The sequence below is a fragment of the Protomyctophum bolini genome, assembly GCF_963924005.1.
Source record: "Protomyctophum bolini genome assembly, chromosome: 4".
NCBI lineage: Eukaryota > Metazoa > Chordata > Actinopteri > Myctophiformes > Myctophidae > Protomyctophum > Protomyctophum bolini.
Window position 1 is genome coordinate 37,804,497 of NC_137865.1, and position 14,062 is coordinate 37,818,558.

General features: G+C 47.1%; 1 protein-coding gene across 4 annotated transcripts in view; it reads left to right on the forward strand.

Moving 5' to 3' along the window:
• znf423 (zinc finger protein 423) overlaps positions 1 to 14,062 on the forward strand; it is a 191,948-nt gene that overhangs the window by 104,811 nt on the left and 73,075 nt on the right. The window contains exons 5-21 of one of the 4 annotated variants that reach the window (XM_080760910.1): positions 261 to 385; positions 1,457 to 1,558; positions 2,323 to 2,404; positions 2,622 to 2,697; positions 3,521 to 3,807; positions 3,924 to 4,222; positions 5,315 to 5,695; positions 6,311 to 6,489; positions 6,774 to 7,043; positions 7,663 to 7,929; positions 8,583 to 8,733; positions 9,347 to 9,649; positions 10,058 to 10,303; positions 11,037 to 11,221; positions 11,387 to 11,808; positions 12,353 to 12,557; positions 13,452 to 13,536. In XM_080760910.1, coding sequence (XP_080617036.1) covers positions 261 to 385; positions 1,457 to 1,558; positions 2,323 to 2,404; positions 2,622 to 2,697; positions 3,521 to 3,807; positions 3,924 to 4,222; positions 5,315 to 5,695; positions 6,311 to 6,489; positions 6,774 to 7,043; positions 7,663 to 7,929; positions 8,583 to 8,733; positions 9,347 to 9,649; positions 10,058 to 10,303; positions 11,037 to 11,221; positions 11,387 to 11,808; positions 12,353 to 12,557; positions 13,452 to 13,536 — 3,665 coding nt within the window. Of the gene's footprint in view, positions 1 to 260; positions 386 to 1,456; positions 1,559 to 2,322; positions 2,405 to 2,621; positions 2,698 to 3,520; positions 3,808 to 3,923; positions 4,223 to 5,314; positions 5,696 to 6,310; positions 6,490 to 6,773; positions 7,044 to 7,662; positions 7,930 to 8,582; positions 8,734 to 9,346; positions 9,650 to 10,051; positions 10,304 to 11,036; positions 11,222 to 11,386; positions 11,809 to 12,352; positions 12,558 to 13,451; positions 13,537 to 14,062 lie in introns of all 4 variants that reach the window. The other 3 variants (XM_080760911.1, XM_080760912.1, XM_080760913.1) reach the window with 3 other exon arrangements.

Genomic DNA, 14,062 nt, shown 5'->3' on the forward strand with positions numbered 1-14,062 from the left:
AAACAAAACTATGGCACGCCATCTTTAAAGATGGACTCACTCCAAGGCTTTCAGCTTTTCAGGAAGACACCAAAAATACACAGGGAAGACATTTGAATATTATAACTACACCTGCGGGGGGGGAGGGGGGGGGGGGTCTATTAGAGTAATGTTAACTCCATAGACTGATTCTACAAAAAAATCTACAAACTCTACAAACAACAGCTAAAGTAAAAGTCCTTGTGTTGTTCTCCTCTGTTCACCCCTCTCCCTCCCTCCAGTCGTCTGAGCTACCTGAAGCGCCACGAGCAGATCCACAGTGACAAACTGCCTTTCAAGTGCACCTTCTGCAGCCGGCTGTTCAAACACAAGAGGAGCCGCGACCGCCATGTCAAGCTGCACACAGGTGGGCCGCGGCGCTGGAAACACCACATGATTAGGATGATTTTTTTATTTTTTATTTTCAGTTTTTTTCTTTGGAATAGAGCAGTGGTTTTAACCACTGGTCCCTGAGGGGGTTCCAGGTGATCACCCAGCTACATGATGGAGAGTTGGTAACCAAATGGTCCCTTATAGATCTTTAACTCTTGAGAGTGTAAAATTAAACCATCGTCATCATACCCGGAAGTTATGCGGGAACGCCTACTGAGTGGCAAAAAACGACTTTCTTGACAGCCCATACATCCATGCAGAAAAGTCCTATCTGACTACATTACTTTAAACAACATTAAATTAACTTTGCCTCTCACTTTGCCACTCGATCTGCCATTCACTTCATGCATGCGCATACCCTCTATAGATCAGTGGTTTTCAACCCTTTTCATATCAAGGTCAATTATTTATTCTGCATTTGAGCCACGGAGCCATCATTTTGATGAGATTTAGCCGAAAATGAAATTAATTTTTTGTTGAAGATTTTGTCCACAATTCCATGCTGTATTGATGTTGGTACCATAGTGAAGCTAACAGGCATTTTTTACTCTCAAGAGTTGAAGATCTAGGCTATAAGGGTCCATTTGGTTACCAACTTTCCATCATTTAGCCGGGGACCACTTGGAACCCCCTCAAGGACCACTGGTGGTCCCCGGACCACTGGTTGAGAACCACTGGAATATACTTTAATTTAAGTTGAATTCAATTCAGTTTGTACTTTCATTGGACTGAAATTGCTACAAACTGACGCCAAACACTGCCGAGCTATTGTGATCGCAGCATGTGGAATTTAGCCACTTAAGTCCTATTTGAACACTTCGGCTATTAAAAAATAGCAGATCTACAGGCTCACAGCACGTCGTGATGCGATGCGTTGTGACCATGTGGGTCTGCCATTTTTTCGAAACGTTACTTTTCACCTGTATGGGCATTATACCCAAAATAGGGACGGCTATTTTGCGCATGACAAGTGGGGACAACTGTCAGCGCTTCTTATTCCTATTGGTTGGCGTTGTTCACCAATGTTGAATTGTCCAATCATCAGACACATTGGACTTGGCGCTCGTCAATGCCGTCGCGGTCAACACGCTGCCACGGGAAGCTCCGCCCCTTTGGAAGGGAAGGGGGAAGCCGACACTTCTGACGCGTATGACGGAGCACATTTGTGACCTTATACCTAAGGGATATTTCACTTTCAAAAACATGTTTGGGTCATTTTATCGTCTACTCAGGCTTTTGGGAGCACCCCGGACAGTGTTTAAGTTGTAACTTCAAACCATGTTTAACCATGTTAGGCTCATCTTTGGCTCTGGTGACTCATACTGCCCTCCTTATACGTGAGGGGGGCATGTTTTTTTTGTTTGTAGGAAAAAAAAACTTTTAATTTTTTTGTTTTTGTTTTTTAGTTTGGGGAAAATGAAAAAAAAAACTAAGATCCATTAAAAGAAATCTTAAAAATATAAAATCTTAAAAGTATAAAAATGAAAAATTAATTGAAAAAACAAAAACATGCCCCCCCCCTCTCTCTTATTTGAAGGACAATATCAGTGACCAGACCCAAGGACGGGCGCTTTAAATAAATCTAGCCTGGTTATAATGGAGTTTGAAGAAGGGGGCGTGTCTGATAAAATGCATATCAAATATATAAATACTGCATGAAGTCATTTTAAAAACCGTCCTGGGTGTTCACGAAAGCCTGAGTATAGACGATGAAATGACCCAAGACATTCTTTGAAAGTGAAATATCCCTTATAGTGTCTCGCACCCAAAATAGCCGATCTACAAGCTCAACTGAGCTTGTAGTTGGGCTATTTTAGGCGTGAGACCTAACTCAGGCTTTACACTGCGTGCAGAGGAGCCGTCATAACTTATGAGTGCCCATTCTCTCATCTCCATAATGTCTCGATGCAGGCGATAAGAAATATAGCTGTCAGGAGTGTGAGGCTGCCTTCTCCCGCTCCGATCACCTGAAGATTCACCTCAAGACACACAGGTGACTCTCTTGTTCTTTTGCTCTGTGTCTGACTTTGATCCCATTCCTTTTGAATAATTCGGCATAATTCCCAATGTTTAATCCAGAGCGATTTACAGTAAGCAAGAACAACATTATGGCAATACATCAAATACATAGAAATAGTCCTCAAGGATCATAAGCAAGCTAAAAACGAAGTAAACTTGATTCCAATTGTTCTCTATGTTTTCTCGTCCAGCTCCAGTAAACCCTTCAAGTGCAGTGTGTGTAAACGTGGCTTCTCCTCCACCTCCTCATTGCAGAGCCATATGCAGGTACAGTATACCTAATAGCATTATTATACTGTCATATTATTCTCTTTATGGGAAGTATCATAGTTTTGCAATGATCTGTTTTGTAAAGTTGTATGGAAGATTGATTTGTGAGCTTGTAGATCGGCTATTTTCAGCATGCAACCAAGCGTAAAATCAGGCATTCATTTACGACACCTTAGAGAGGCGAGAGTGTGTGTTCTTTAAAGTCATTAATGCCCGCAGGGCGAGGTCCGGAAGGCAGCACAGAAGTGCATCAATGACGGTAAAGAACACCCTCTCGTGTAATATTACAATTATACAACAACCACTACGACCACAAATGTCCCAAATGTTTCCGTCAAAATTAACAGTAGTAGCCTACGAGTCAGAGCCAGAGTCTGTCCTCTGAGACCCCTTTTCCACCGCTTGGTTCCCAATGGGAACCGGTTCAGTTCTTTTTGGTTTAGTCCATGAGCCAGAGCTCCAAAATTGCAACGTTAATTATGAATTGAGTGGGCAAAACCATACCTATATTAAATTGTTTGTAGGATCAATGTAAGTAAATTAATATATGATAACCCTTCCACAGTAGTAGCTTTTTAATTATTATTTTTTTGCATATTGTCCTATATAATGCATCATTTGCACAGAAAACTGGAGGATTTAGAAGATTTATTTTAAATTTCGACGTCAGGCCTAAATGGGATAATTATCGTTCCAATGTTGGAGCTCTGGCTCATGGACTAAGAACCAGAAAATAACTGAAGCGGTTCCCATTGGGAAGCAAGCGGTGGACCAGGTGTCTTAACGTGTCCCCCGCCCCCCGTTGGGCCTCTGATTCCAGGCTCACCGTAAGAACCGAGAGCACCTGGCGCTGCGGGCGGAGCGCGACGGAGGGAAGAAGGCTTTGGGCGGGGGAGACGGCGAGCTGCTGGACCAGGACCTGTACATGTGTGACTACTGCGAGGAGACCTTCAGCCTGACGGACGAGCTGGAGAAGCACGTGCTGACCAGACACCCGCAGCTGTCGGACCGCGCCGACCTGCAGTGCATCCACTGCCCCGACGTCTTCCTGGACGAGGCCTCGCTGCTGGCGCACATCGAGACGCAGCACGCCAACCGCAAACACAAGTACGGTAGAATACAGTGTTTTCACTACTTCTTAAACATTTTGTTTACAATTTCATATTGTACAATTTTCATCCTCTCTCCTCTCTCTCTGCGTCCCGTCCCGTCCGTCCCTACAGATGTCCCGTGTGCTCAGAACAGTTCCCCTCCGTGGAGGACGTGTACTGCCACCTGGACAGCCACCGGCAGCCCGACTCGTCCATCCACAGCGCCGCCAGCCCGGACCCCGCGCTGGGCAGCGTGGCGTCCATGAGCTCCGCCACCCCGGACTCCAGCGCCAGCCTGGAGAGAGGCTCCACGCCCGACTCCACCCTCAAACCCGTCAGCCAGCTGGGCAGCGAAGGACGGAGCCGCAGGAGAGCCATCGACAGCGTGGTGGAGGACCTGGGGATTGTCCTGGGCCACCACCATACTGGAGGTACAGTATGGCTGCACTCTGCTGCTGGCAAGACTGTACATGAAATGTCTTTGTAAGTCGCTTTAGTAGAGCGTCGCAGTCCCGCCCCCTTTCATGAGGACGACGGGCAAGAGAATTCCCCATTCAAAAACAGTGTTTTTTTCCTTCCTTCTAATTAATTGATCTGCCCAAAACATTGTGTTTATTGTCATGATTTGTCACAACAACAGTTGGCTTTTTCCGAGGCTTAAAAGGTCTTTAAATAAATACTTTCTGAAACGTCTATGGGAAAAAATGAATGGGGAATTCTCTTCCGGACTTGTCGTCGGGGGCGGGACTGCAACGCTCTATAGATAGATAAGACTTTATTGATCCCCATGGGGAAATGCAGGATGTGTTTGTGCAGAAACAGCAGAAACCATGAAGTAGTACAGGATAGGCACAGGTAAGAGTAGAGACTTGGGGCTGTATTTTGCGTGTCTTAAGTACCATGTCTTATTCCCTAACTTGAGTAAACTAAAGACCTGGAGGCGTGATCAATGCCATTTGGCTATTCTGAGTGGCCAAAGAGCATTGACCACACCTCCAGGTCTTTAGTTTACTCAAGTTAGGGAATAAGACCTGGTACTTAAGACACGCAAAATACAGCCCTTGGAGTCTGACTCGTGCTTTTTTGCTCTGTGTTAAAATAATATATTATATCTGTAAAGCCCAAACCGCACCAATGATTTGCCACGCAACTCCTTGCAACATGCAACTACTCTCAACCATTATCCCTGACTAGTTGCGAGTAGTTGCAAGGAGTTGCAACTGGTGTGGTTTGAGCTTAAATAGAATATATGTGACAGTTTCTGACTGAGGCTAAGTCATTGGATTGTTTTAATGTTATTTTTTTTGCTTTTTTCATGTCATGTGAAAGCAGGGAAAATCAGCTTCAAATTGACATATTGGCAACCTAGAACCTGAATATGAGTATACTTTGGATTACGTTGGATTTCAATTGACGAGTATGCTCGTCAATGTGTTAAGTAAGCAGCATTTAGCGCCTTTCCAGTCTTTCCGACCCTTCAAAGCGATGTCTCTCTCTCTCTCTCTCTCTCTCTCGGTGTGTAGGTGGAGGAAGCAGCTGGTCCAAAGTGACGTACTCGTGCCCGTACTGCTCCAAGAGGGACTTCCACAGCCTGGCTGTGCTGGAGATCCACCTGAAGACCATCCACGCCGACAAGCCCCAGCAGAGCCACACGTGTCAGCTGTGCCTGGACACCCTGCCCACGCTCTACAACCTCAACGAACACGTGCGCAAGGCCCACCGGACGGGCAGCGGCGGCGGGGGCGGAACCATGGCGGCTTTCCCGCTGCTGCAGTTCACCAACGTGTCGGCCTTCCACTGTAACTACTGCCCCGACATGTTCGGAGACATTAACTCGCTGCAGGAGCACATCAGGGTGTCCCACTGCCTGCCCGGAGGCATCGTAGCCGGATCCACCACATTAGGTGGGTTTGTTACTGTATGGGTTCGTGCGTCGAGGTTTAACCGCTTAAGCCCGATATATTTGAGGAAAATGGCCGAGCTCACGTGTTGCACGGTGACGGCTGTGTAGATCTGGTATTTTCCCCTTTTTTTATCCTTTTTGTCAATTAAACAACATTCATCCAGCATTTGGGATTTTTTTGTAATATGCCGAAAGTAGTGATGTCAAGTTAAAAGTGGAGTTTCTGTTTGGTAAGCTCTTGTGAAAACTATAAGACATAGTTTCATTAGTAGAAATACAAATTTACTTTTGTTGTTTTGCCATTTTCTGATCTCATCAATCCTATTGTCATACTGAGTAGTACTAGTACTGGAACATTTCTTCCTTATAAACACAACGCTAGATTACCGGTAGTTCCAAGACGAGGCTGACATTTTGACGTGATGCAGTACTGATACTCTGGTCCATGCAGTTCTGAGATACCGGTAGCCAGGTTCTCATCAACGTTGAAGTGCAGGACCTCTGCCTCTGTACACAGCACTATGTCTTGAGCTAACATATAGTAGGAACCATGTCTTCTTCTGCAACCAGTGCTCCATGGGTTGATATCATGAGCTAACGTAGTGTTCCTCTTCAGAAGGGAACCATGCCTTCTTCTGCAACCAGTGCTCCATGGGTTTCCTGACGGAGTCGTCGCTGACAGAACACATCCAGCAGACCCACTGCAACTCCATGGCAGGGGGCGGGGCCGGAGGAGGAGGCGTGGCCAAGCTGGAGTCCCCCATCATGCAGTCCGCGTCACAGTCCTTCATGGAGGTCAGATATTAACCACAGTCCTTCATGGAGGTCAGATATTAACCACAGTCCTTCATGGAGGTCAGATATTAACCACAGTCCTTCATGGAGGTCAGATACAACACTTTAACTTGTCTTTCACCTTTTAACCCTACAGTACATCCCCCCCGTTTTGATTAGAAATGGTGACTGATGAAAAATAATAATTCTACAACTTATTTTCTTAGTTGTGAAATGCATTTTAACTGTATTTGTTTCTAACGATAGCGCTTATGGTTTGGTGGTGGTCGTCCCCTCTCCTCCAGGTGTACTCGTGTCCGTACTGCACCAACTCGCCCATCTTCGGCTCGCTCCTCAAGCTGACCAAGCACATCAAGGAGAACCACAAGAACATCCCGCTGGCCAACAACAAGCGGCAGGCCAAGGTGGCCGACCTCAGCCCCGCCTCCTCGGACGTGGAGATCTCCTCCCCCAAACGCCACAGGCTGGGGGACTCCACGCCCGCCGCGGGCTCCAACGGCGACTACCCGTGCAACCAGTGTGACCTGCGCTTCGGCAGCTTCGAGGGCTTCCAGGTACTATAGGGTCGTCACAGTTGTTACACGATATTTTTGTCTTGGCCATAATCGTGTCCTTGTTGAGAAATGTTCATACAGTAAAAAAGCTGAAATCTACAAGAGTACAACACTGTAAAGCTTGTAGATCAGCTATACTTTATTTAAGTATAAAATTAATCAAAATGGCAGGAATTTCTTGGTATATTTGTCATATGTGCACTGTGCATTTTTTATTACGAAGCCTAAAAGGCAAATGGAATTGTAATTTCGATTCATAATGTTCCAACGGCGAAAACACAGTTTTTGATTAGATTTTCATATGGAAATACAAAATACACAAAAATTATGAAAAGTGTATATGTGTAGTAGGAAAGATATTATATGATATATATATAATATAATATATTATATATTATATATTATATATATATATATATATATATATATATAAGCGCTATTTTATACGTCCTTGCACAACTGTGGCATGCAAAAATGGCAGATGCACAAGCTCAATGTATTGTGAGCTTTATAGATCGGCTATTTTCACCAATTTCGAAACGTTTTTATTATTCCTTTTGTAATGGATAACATGGATTAACCTCTGCACCCCACCCCCTGCCTCCCTCCCTCCTCCCAGGCCCACCTGAAGTCCCATCTGGAGATGCTGCTGCGGCGCCAGTCGTGTCCTCAGTGCAACAAGGAGGACTTTGAGTCCCAGGAGGCTCTGCTGCAGCACCTGACGGTGCACTACACCACCACCTCCACGCAGTACGTGTGCGAGAGCTGCGACAAGCAGTTCTCCTCCGTGGACGACCTGCAGAAGCACCTGCTGGACATGCACACCTTCGTGCTGTACCACTGCACGCTGTGCCAGGAGGTGTTCGACTCCAAGGTCTCCATACAGGTGAGCATGGACGGATGGGACTGTGGCGGAAACGTCTTAAGACGATGGGTTTTGATACCTGGGCCCACTATTTATTCAGCATTTGAGCCACGGACCACCATTGACAAGGTTTTGTTTTTGTCCACGATTCCATTCTATATTTAGGAGAGCTATAACAGGCAAACAATCAAAGTAACAATTCTTCAAAATGTTCTAATTGTGTAGACTACTAAATTAAGTAACTCAGAGGTTTAACAATAATTTAACTCTTGAGAGTGTAACATTTTAATGTTACACTCTCAAGAGTTAAAGATCTATAAGGGCCCATTTGGTTACCGACTCTTTATTTAGCTGGGGACCCCCTGGAACCCCTTCAAGGGCCACTGGTGGTCCCTGGACCACTAGTTGAAAACCACTGGCTCAAGACAGTGGTTCCCAAAGTGGGGAAGTGAGGACCCCAGGGGTCCTTGAGGGAGTGAGGCGTTGTGAGCTTGTAGATCTGCTATTTTTGGCTAATGTTTCCCCTCAGAATAGGGTGCTACGGTTCAAGTGGTTATTGTAAAAGGTGCTCCTATCCCACAAGATAATTTGGCGACCCCCCCCCGGGTCCCGGAGCCCTGTCGTAGACCTCTGCTGTAAGATATTGATGTAGTACTTTTGTTGCTGATGTCCAGGTCCACTTGGCAGTGAAGCACAGCAACGAGAAGAAGATGTTTCGCTGCACGGCGTGTGCCTGGGACTTCAGGAAGGAGACAGACCTCCAGATCCACGTCAAACACAACCACCTAGGCCAGACCTCCAGCCTGGCCGGGAGTCTGGCTGCAGGTACGGACCACCACCAAGTGTCTTTTTCCTCCCAGTTTCACCAGTTAGTGGGTTAGGGAGTGCTCCGCTGCTAGACCGCCACGGGGGGCGGGCCGCCGTCTCAAGAGGACTAAAGCCAGCGAGTTGCCGTGTCGAACGTTGCACTGCTGGCTTGTCCACCACAAGCCACAAGGCGATGACCCCTGGGCCACAGAATTTTTTCTGTGGCCCAGGGGTCATCGGCCACATACATGTTTTATGTATTTCTTTGATATTAGACTTTTTATGATCCACATGGGAACCATGTCTTTGGTCTGACAGTCCAACACCCTAACCAAACGCTAACCGCACACGGAAGCCATGGGTGAGTCTTAACCGGCCACGTATGTCGGAGTCACCAGTGAGTCTTAACGTATGTGTCTTAACTGGCCAAGTCGGTTAGTTAGTACGTCGGACCAACACCGTTAGTACATTTTCGTTAGTACTGATCTGAAACTTTAAAGTATCCACCTTTTTTAAATGAAGGAATGTTTGGGTGATTGAAATGCAAATCCCTGCTTGTATCTCCAGAGCCCCAGAGTGTTTTTGGTGGAAGTAGTCCACTAACCCTGGCTGCTCTTGTCCACTGCTGTAGGCCTGAAGCCCAGGAAGTGCATCTTCTGCGGGGAGACGTTCGGGACGGAGGTGGAGCTCCAGTGTCACATCACCACGCACAGCAAGAAGTTCAACTGCCGCTTCTGCAGCAAGGCCTTCCACGCCCTGACGCTGCTGGAGAGGCACCTGAGAGAGAAGCACTGCGTGTTCGACGGGCCCGGCGGCGGGGTCAGCGGCAGCAACGGGGGAGCGGCCAGCGGGGGGAGCCACAACGGCACGCCCAACGGGATGCCGCCGGCCTCCAAACGAGGGGGAGGAGGAGGAGGAAACCAAGGTTCTAATAGTTTTCATTTTAGATTAGTTTCAGTTCGTTTTTAATTGAAAAAAAAAATCTAATTCAGTTAGTTTAATTCGTTTTTAGACTGGATTCACTACTAAAATGCTAATAGATTTAGTTAGTTTTCATTAGTAAGTGTTAGTTTTAGTTTTCTTTATACTTTTGGGTTATTTGTAATAAATAGATGGCCTTTAAAATGTATTCAGTTACAGATGAACCACCAATCATCTCTACAAACTAAATCTAACAGTTTCAGTTAGTTTTGTAAATCCACAATACCATTTCAGTTATCAGTATCTCTTTTTTTATTGTAGTTTTGATTTAGTTCAACTAACGAAATTTAAAAAAAAATATATATTTTTCAATGTTTGTTTTGGTTAACTATAAAAGCCTTTGTTGTGTCCCCAGTGGGAGGAGGCGCGGTGGAGAGAACGACGGTGGCGGCCGCCGAGCAGGCCGACCTCCAGAACATGCTGCTGAAGGGAGGAGCCGGAGGTCAGGAGGTCAACAGCCACGAGGCCAGTGGCGGCGAGGAGGAGGTGGACACGTCGGAGCCCATGTACGCCTGCGACATCTGTGGCGCCGCCTATACCATGGAGTCCCTGCTGCAGAACCACCGCCTCAGAGACCACAACATCCGGCCTGGGGATGACGATGCCTGTAAAGCCCTGCTCTCTTATTGTTATTCTCTACAAACAGGGATATATGTCTCCCACTAAGGATTTGGATAGCTTGAACCTGATTGGCCAAATGTTGCCTGTAGTCGACTATATGCAACTACAAAAATAATAGATTATCACCAAGTTTTATCCAAAAGACGAAGTTTATTGATATGAAAACCGATCGCATCGCTCTACAGCCTAGGAGCGCAGGGTTTAGCCGCCGCCGCCGAAAATCTTAAAACGTTAATAACCTGCGATCTAAATCATCCCGTCCAATTTTAAGAAAAGATCCTGTGTTAGACGGCCCCCCGCTGTCCAATCGATAGTCGCGTTAGATTTAATCATGCCTCCCGTTGTTGTTGATTATACCGTATAAATCAATTGAGCGCTATGATTTAATGGATTAAATAACCCCGGGAAATTGGAGTGTTAATCTCTAACTCCTGTTCCCTGCCGGTGTTTTCATTAACATTTGAAGAATCAGCGTCACAATTGTACCTCAGTTTCCTGATAATCCGTCGCATCGTTTGTGTTTGAGTTGAAAAGTCCACCACCGCGACGATCGGAAACAACAACACAGAACATAGCGAGATTGATCAACTAATATAACAAGTTAGGCTTTTGCGTGTTGGTGCCCAGGGGCCACGTTTTCTCATGATCCGTATATCACTATGACGATGATTATGTAGCCCGAACACGCTGCTGATGGTTTACTGTCTCTTTTACGCCAGGCTCGCGCAAGAAGAAGGCCGACTTCATCAAGGGGAACCACAAGTGCAACGTGTGTTCCCGGACGTTCTTCTCGGAGAGTGGGCTCCGCGAGCACGCTCAGACGCACCGCGGGCCGGCCAAACACTACATGTGTCCCATCTGTGGAGAGCGCTTCCCCTCGCTGCTCACGCTCACCGAGCACAAGGTAATGTTCGTCGACTACCTTTATATGTATGGCACTTATTTACTACGGCACTATGGCATATTAGGAGTCCAACTAGTGCTAGCTCTTTATGTGCGTCTGGTAATATTATTGCCCACTCATTTTGTAGAATGGGTTAACCGATGAGAAACGTTCTTCTCCCTCCAGGTGACCCACAGTAAGAGCCTGGACACGGGGACGTGTCGGATCTGCAAGATGCCCCTGCAAAGCGAGGAGGAGTTCATCGAGCACTGCCAGATGCACCCCGACCTGCGCAACTCCCTGACGGGCTTCCGCTGCGTGGTCTGCATGCAGACCGTCACCTCCACGCTGGAGCTGAAGATCCACGGCACCTTCCACATGCAGAAGCTCTCGGCGGGCTCCACGCTGGGAGCCACGGGGTGCGGAGGAGGAGCAGCCGGGAACAATGGAGGAGGCAATAACGGCTCGGCCTCCTCGTCCCCCAACGGCCTGCTGCACAAGACGTACAAGTGCGCGCTGTGTCTGAAGGAGTTCCGGAACAAAGGGGAGCTGGTGAAGCTGGACGTCAACGGGCTGCCCTACGGCCTCTGTGCCGGCTGCATGAGCAGGTGATCTTGCCGCACTGATTGAAAGGGCGTCTTACCGTTTATCCATGTTTATCCGTCCGCCTTTGTCCGCCTTCTCCTACTATACCAAACCACTCCGTTTGTACACCTCTCTCCATGCACAACACCTACTGCATGCCTGTCCAGACATAACGCACTACCTTTCATCCATGTAACTGTCATATTTACTGTACAAATATTGCTGTTATACAGCTGTGATGCAAATTACATCACACTTTCCACATTCACGACCCCTCCCCTTTTCACTGCGTGCGCACACACACACACACACACACACACACACACACACACACACACAAACACGCACACTCATACGCACACGCATACACACACACACACACCTGCGTTTCCCGTCACACGCCACATCACTCCTCATGACACACTCCATATATGGCGGTCTCCATATGTCGATCTGACATAAATCTGTCACTCGTGCTCCTCAACTGTGCTGTATTAACCCTGCAAGACCCGGGTTATATTTCTACTTTGGAGATCAATCAATCAATCAATTAATCAATCAATCTAGGGGCACTAACGGCCAGAGCCCCAGCCAGGGACGGGCTGCCACGCCGGGGGAAGCCCAGGGAGAGAAGGCCGTGTCTGGGCTGAGGTGTCCGGAGTGTGGGGTGAAGTTTGAGAGCGTGGAGGACCTGGAGAGCCACGTGCAGACGGACCACCCAGAGATCAGCCCTGAGGGCAGTAAGAAGGCCGAGGCCTCGCCGGCACCCAAGGTGAGGAGGAGCGCTGGAGGGAGGGACTTAAGGCAGGGGTTCCATAACTTCTTTATGTCAAGGACCCCCAACGTGACACTAATGAGCCCGCGGACCCCCATTTGAAGAGTTATGCCAGGGACCCCCCCATAAGAGAAGCTCTAGAAGAGGTTCTCAACCCGTTTAATTTCAAGGACCCTCAGTTTGACATGCATATTAGTCTACGGACCCCCATTTAATGGCATTTCTATCTCTGGAACCCCCAATTTATATTGTAAAATCAAAGTTAATTTAACTTACAAATTTGTACACTCTCATCAGACTTACAGAACCAGAAGGGTCCATTTGGTTCCAAACTATAATTTAGCTGGGGACCCCCTGGAACTCCCTCAAGGACCCCTGGAGGTCCCCAGACCCCACTTTGGGGGGAACCACTGACTTAAGGAATAGTCATACACTACACGCTTGCCCTGTTTTGACTAACTACCGTTTCAGTGGTCACCTTATCACCTCAAACTAGAGTATGAATAGGATACACCGAAAGAAATAATGTAGAATAGAATAAAGGAATGCTTGCAGTCGTGGAAAAAGTACTTTGGTAAAAGTATCAATACGGCAATGCAGAAATACTTTTCAAAGCATTTTGATACATTTTGAAAACCTGAAATGGGATATTCTGCATAATGATTACTTTTTCTTTTGGTACCTTTGTACCTTTACTCAAGTATAACATTTTAATTCTGCATCACTGTGTGTGTGTGTGTGTGTGTGTGTGTGTGTGTGTGTGTGTGTGTGTGTGTGTGTGTGTGTGTGTGTGTGTGTGTGTGTGTGTGTGTGTGTGTGTGTGCGTGTGCGTGTGCGTGTGCGTGCGCGTGCGTGTGCGTGCGTGTGTGTGTGTGCGTGTGCGTCCTACAGAAGAAGACCTACCAGTGTATTAAATGCCAAATGACATTCGAGACGGAAAGAGAAATCCAGATCCACGTCGCCAATCACATGATCGGTGAGTCAGCCTCACAGTGTTCACTAACTGTGTGTGTAATGCGTGCGTGTGTGCGTGCGTGTCTTGGTTGTAAAGCACACATTCGGTTTCTCTATACAGTTTCTCTCCTGCTGTCAATTCTTCCTCACACACACACACACACACAGTCACACACCTGCGTGCACGCACACGCATGCAGGTGTGAGATAGAGAGGTGACAAAGAGCTTTTTTCTGATACCTATTGTATACTGTGTGTGTGTGCGTGTGTGCGTGCGTGCGTGCGCGTGCTCGTGTGCACGAGCATGTGCACGTGTGCATGTGTGTTGGCCTGGCCAGCTGTTGTACCATTTACCATTTACTTTGCTGCACCTCAGAGAGCACATAAAAATAGTCTCAGAATGGCTTTGTTTAAGAGCAGTACAGTACACACACACACACACACACACACACACACACACACACACACACACACACACACACACACACACACACACACACACACACACACACACAGTCTTCAAATTGTTGAAGAATTAGCATAGAAGT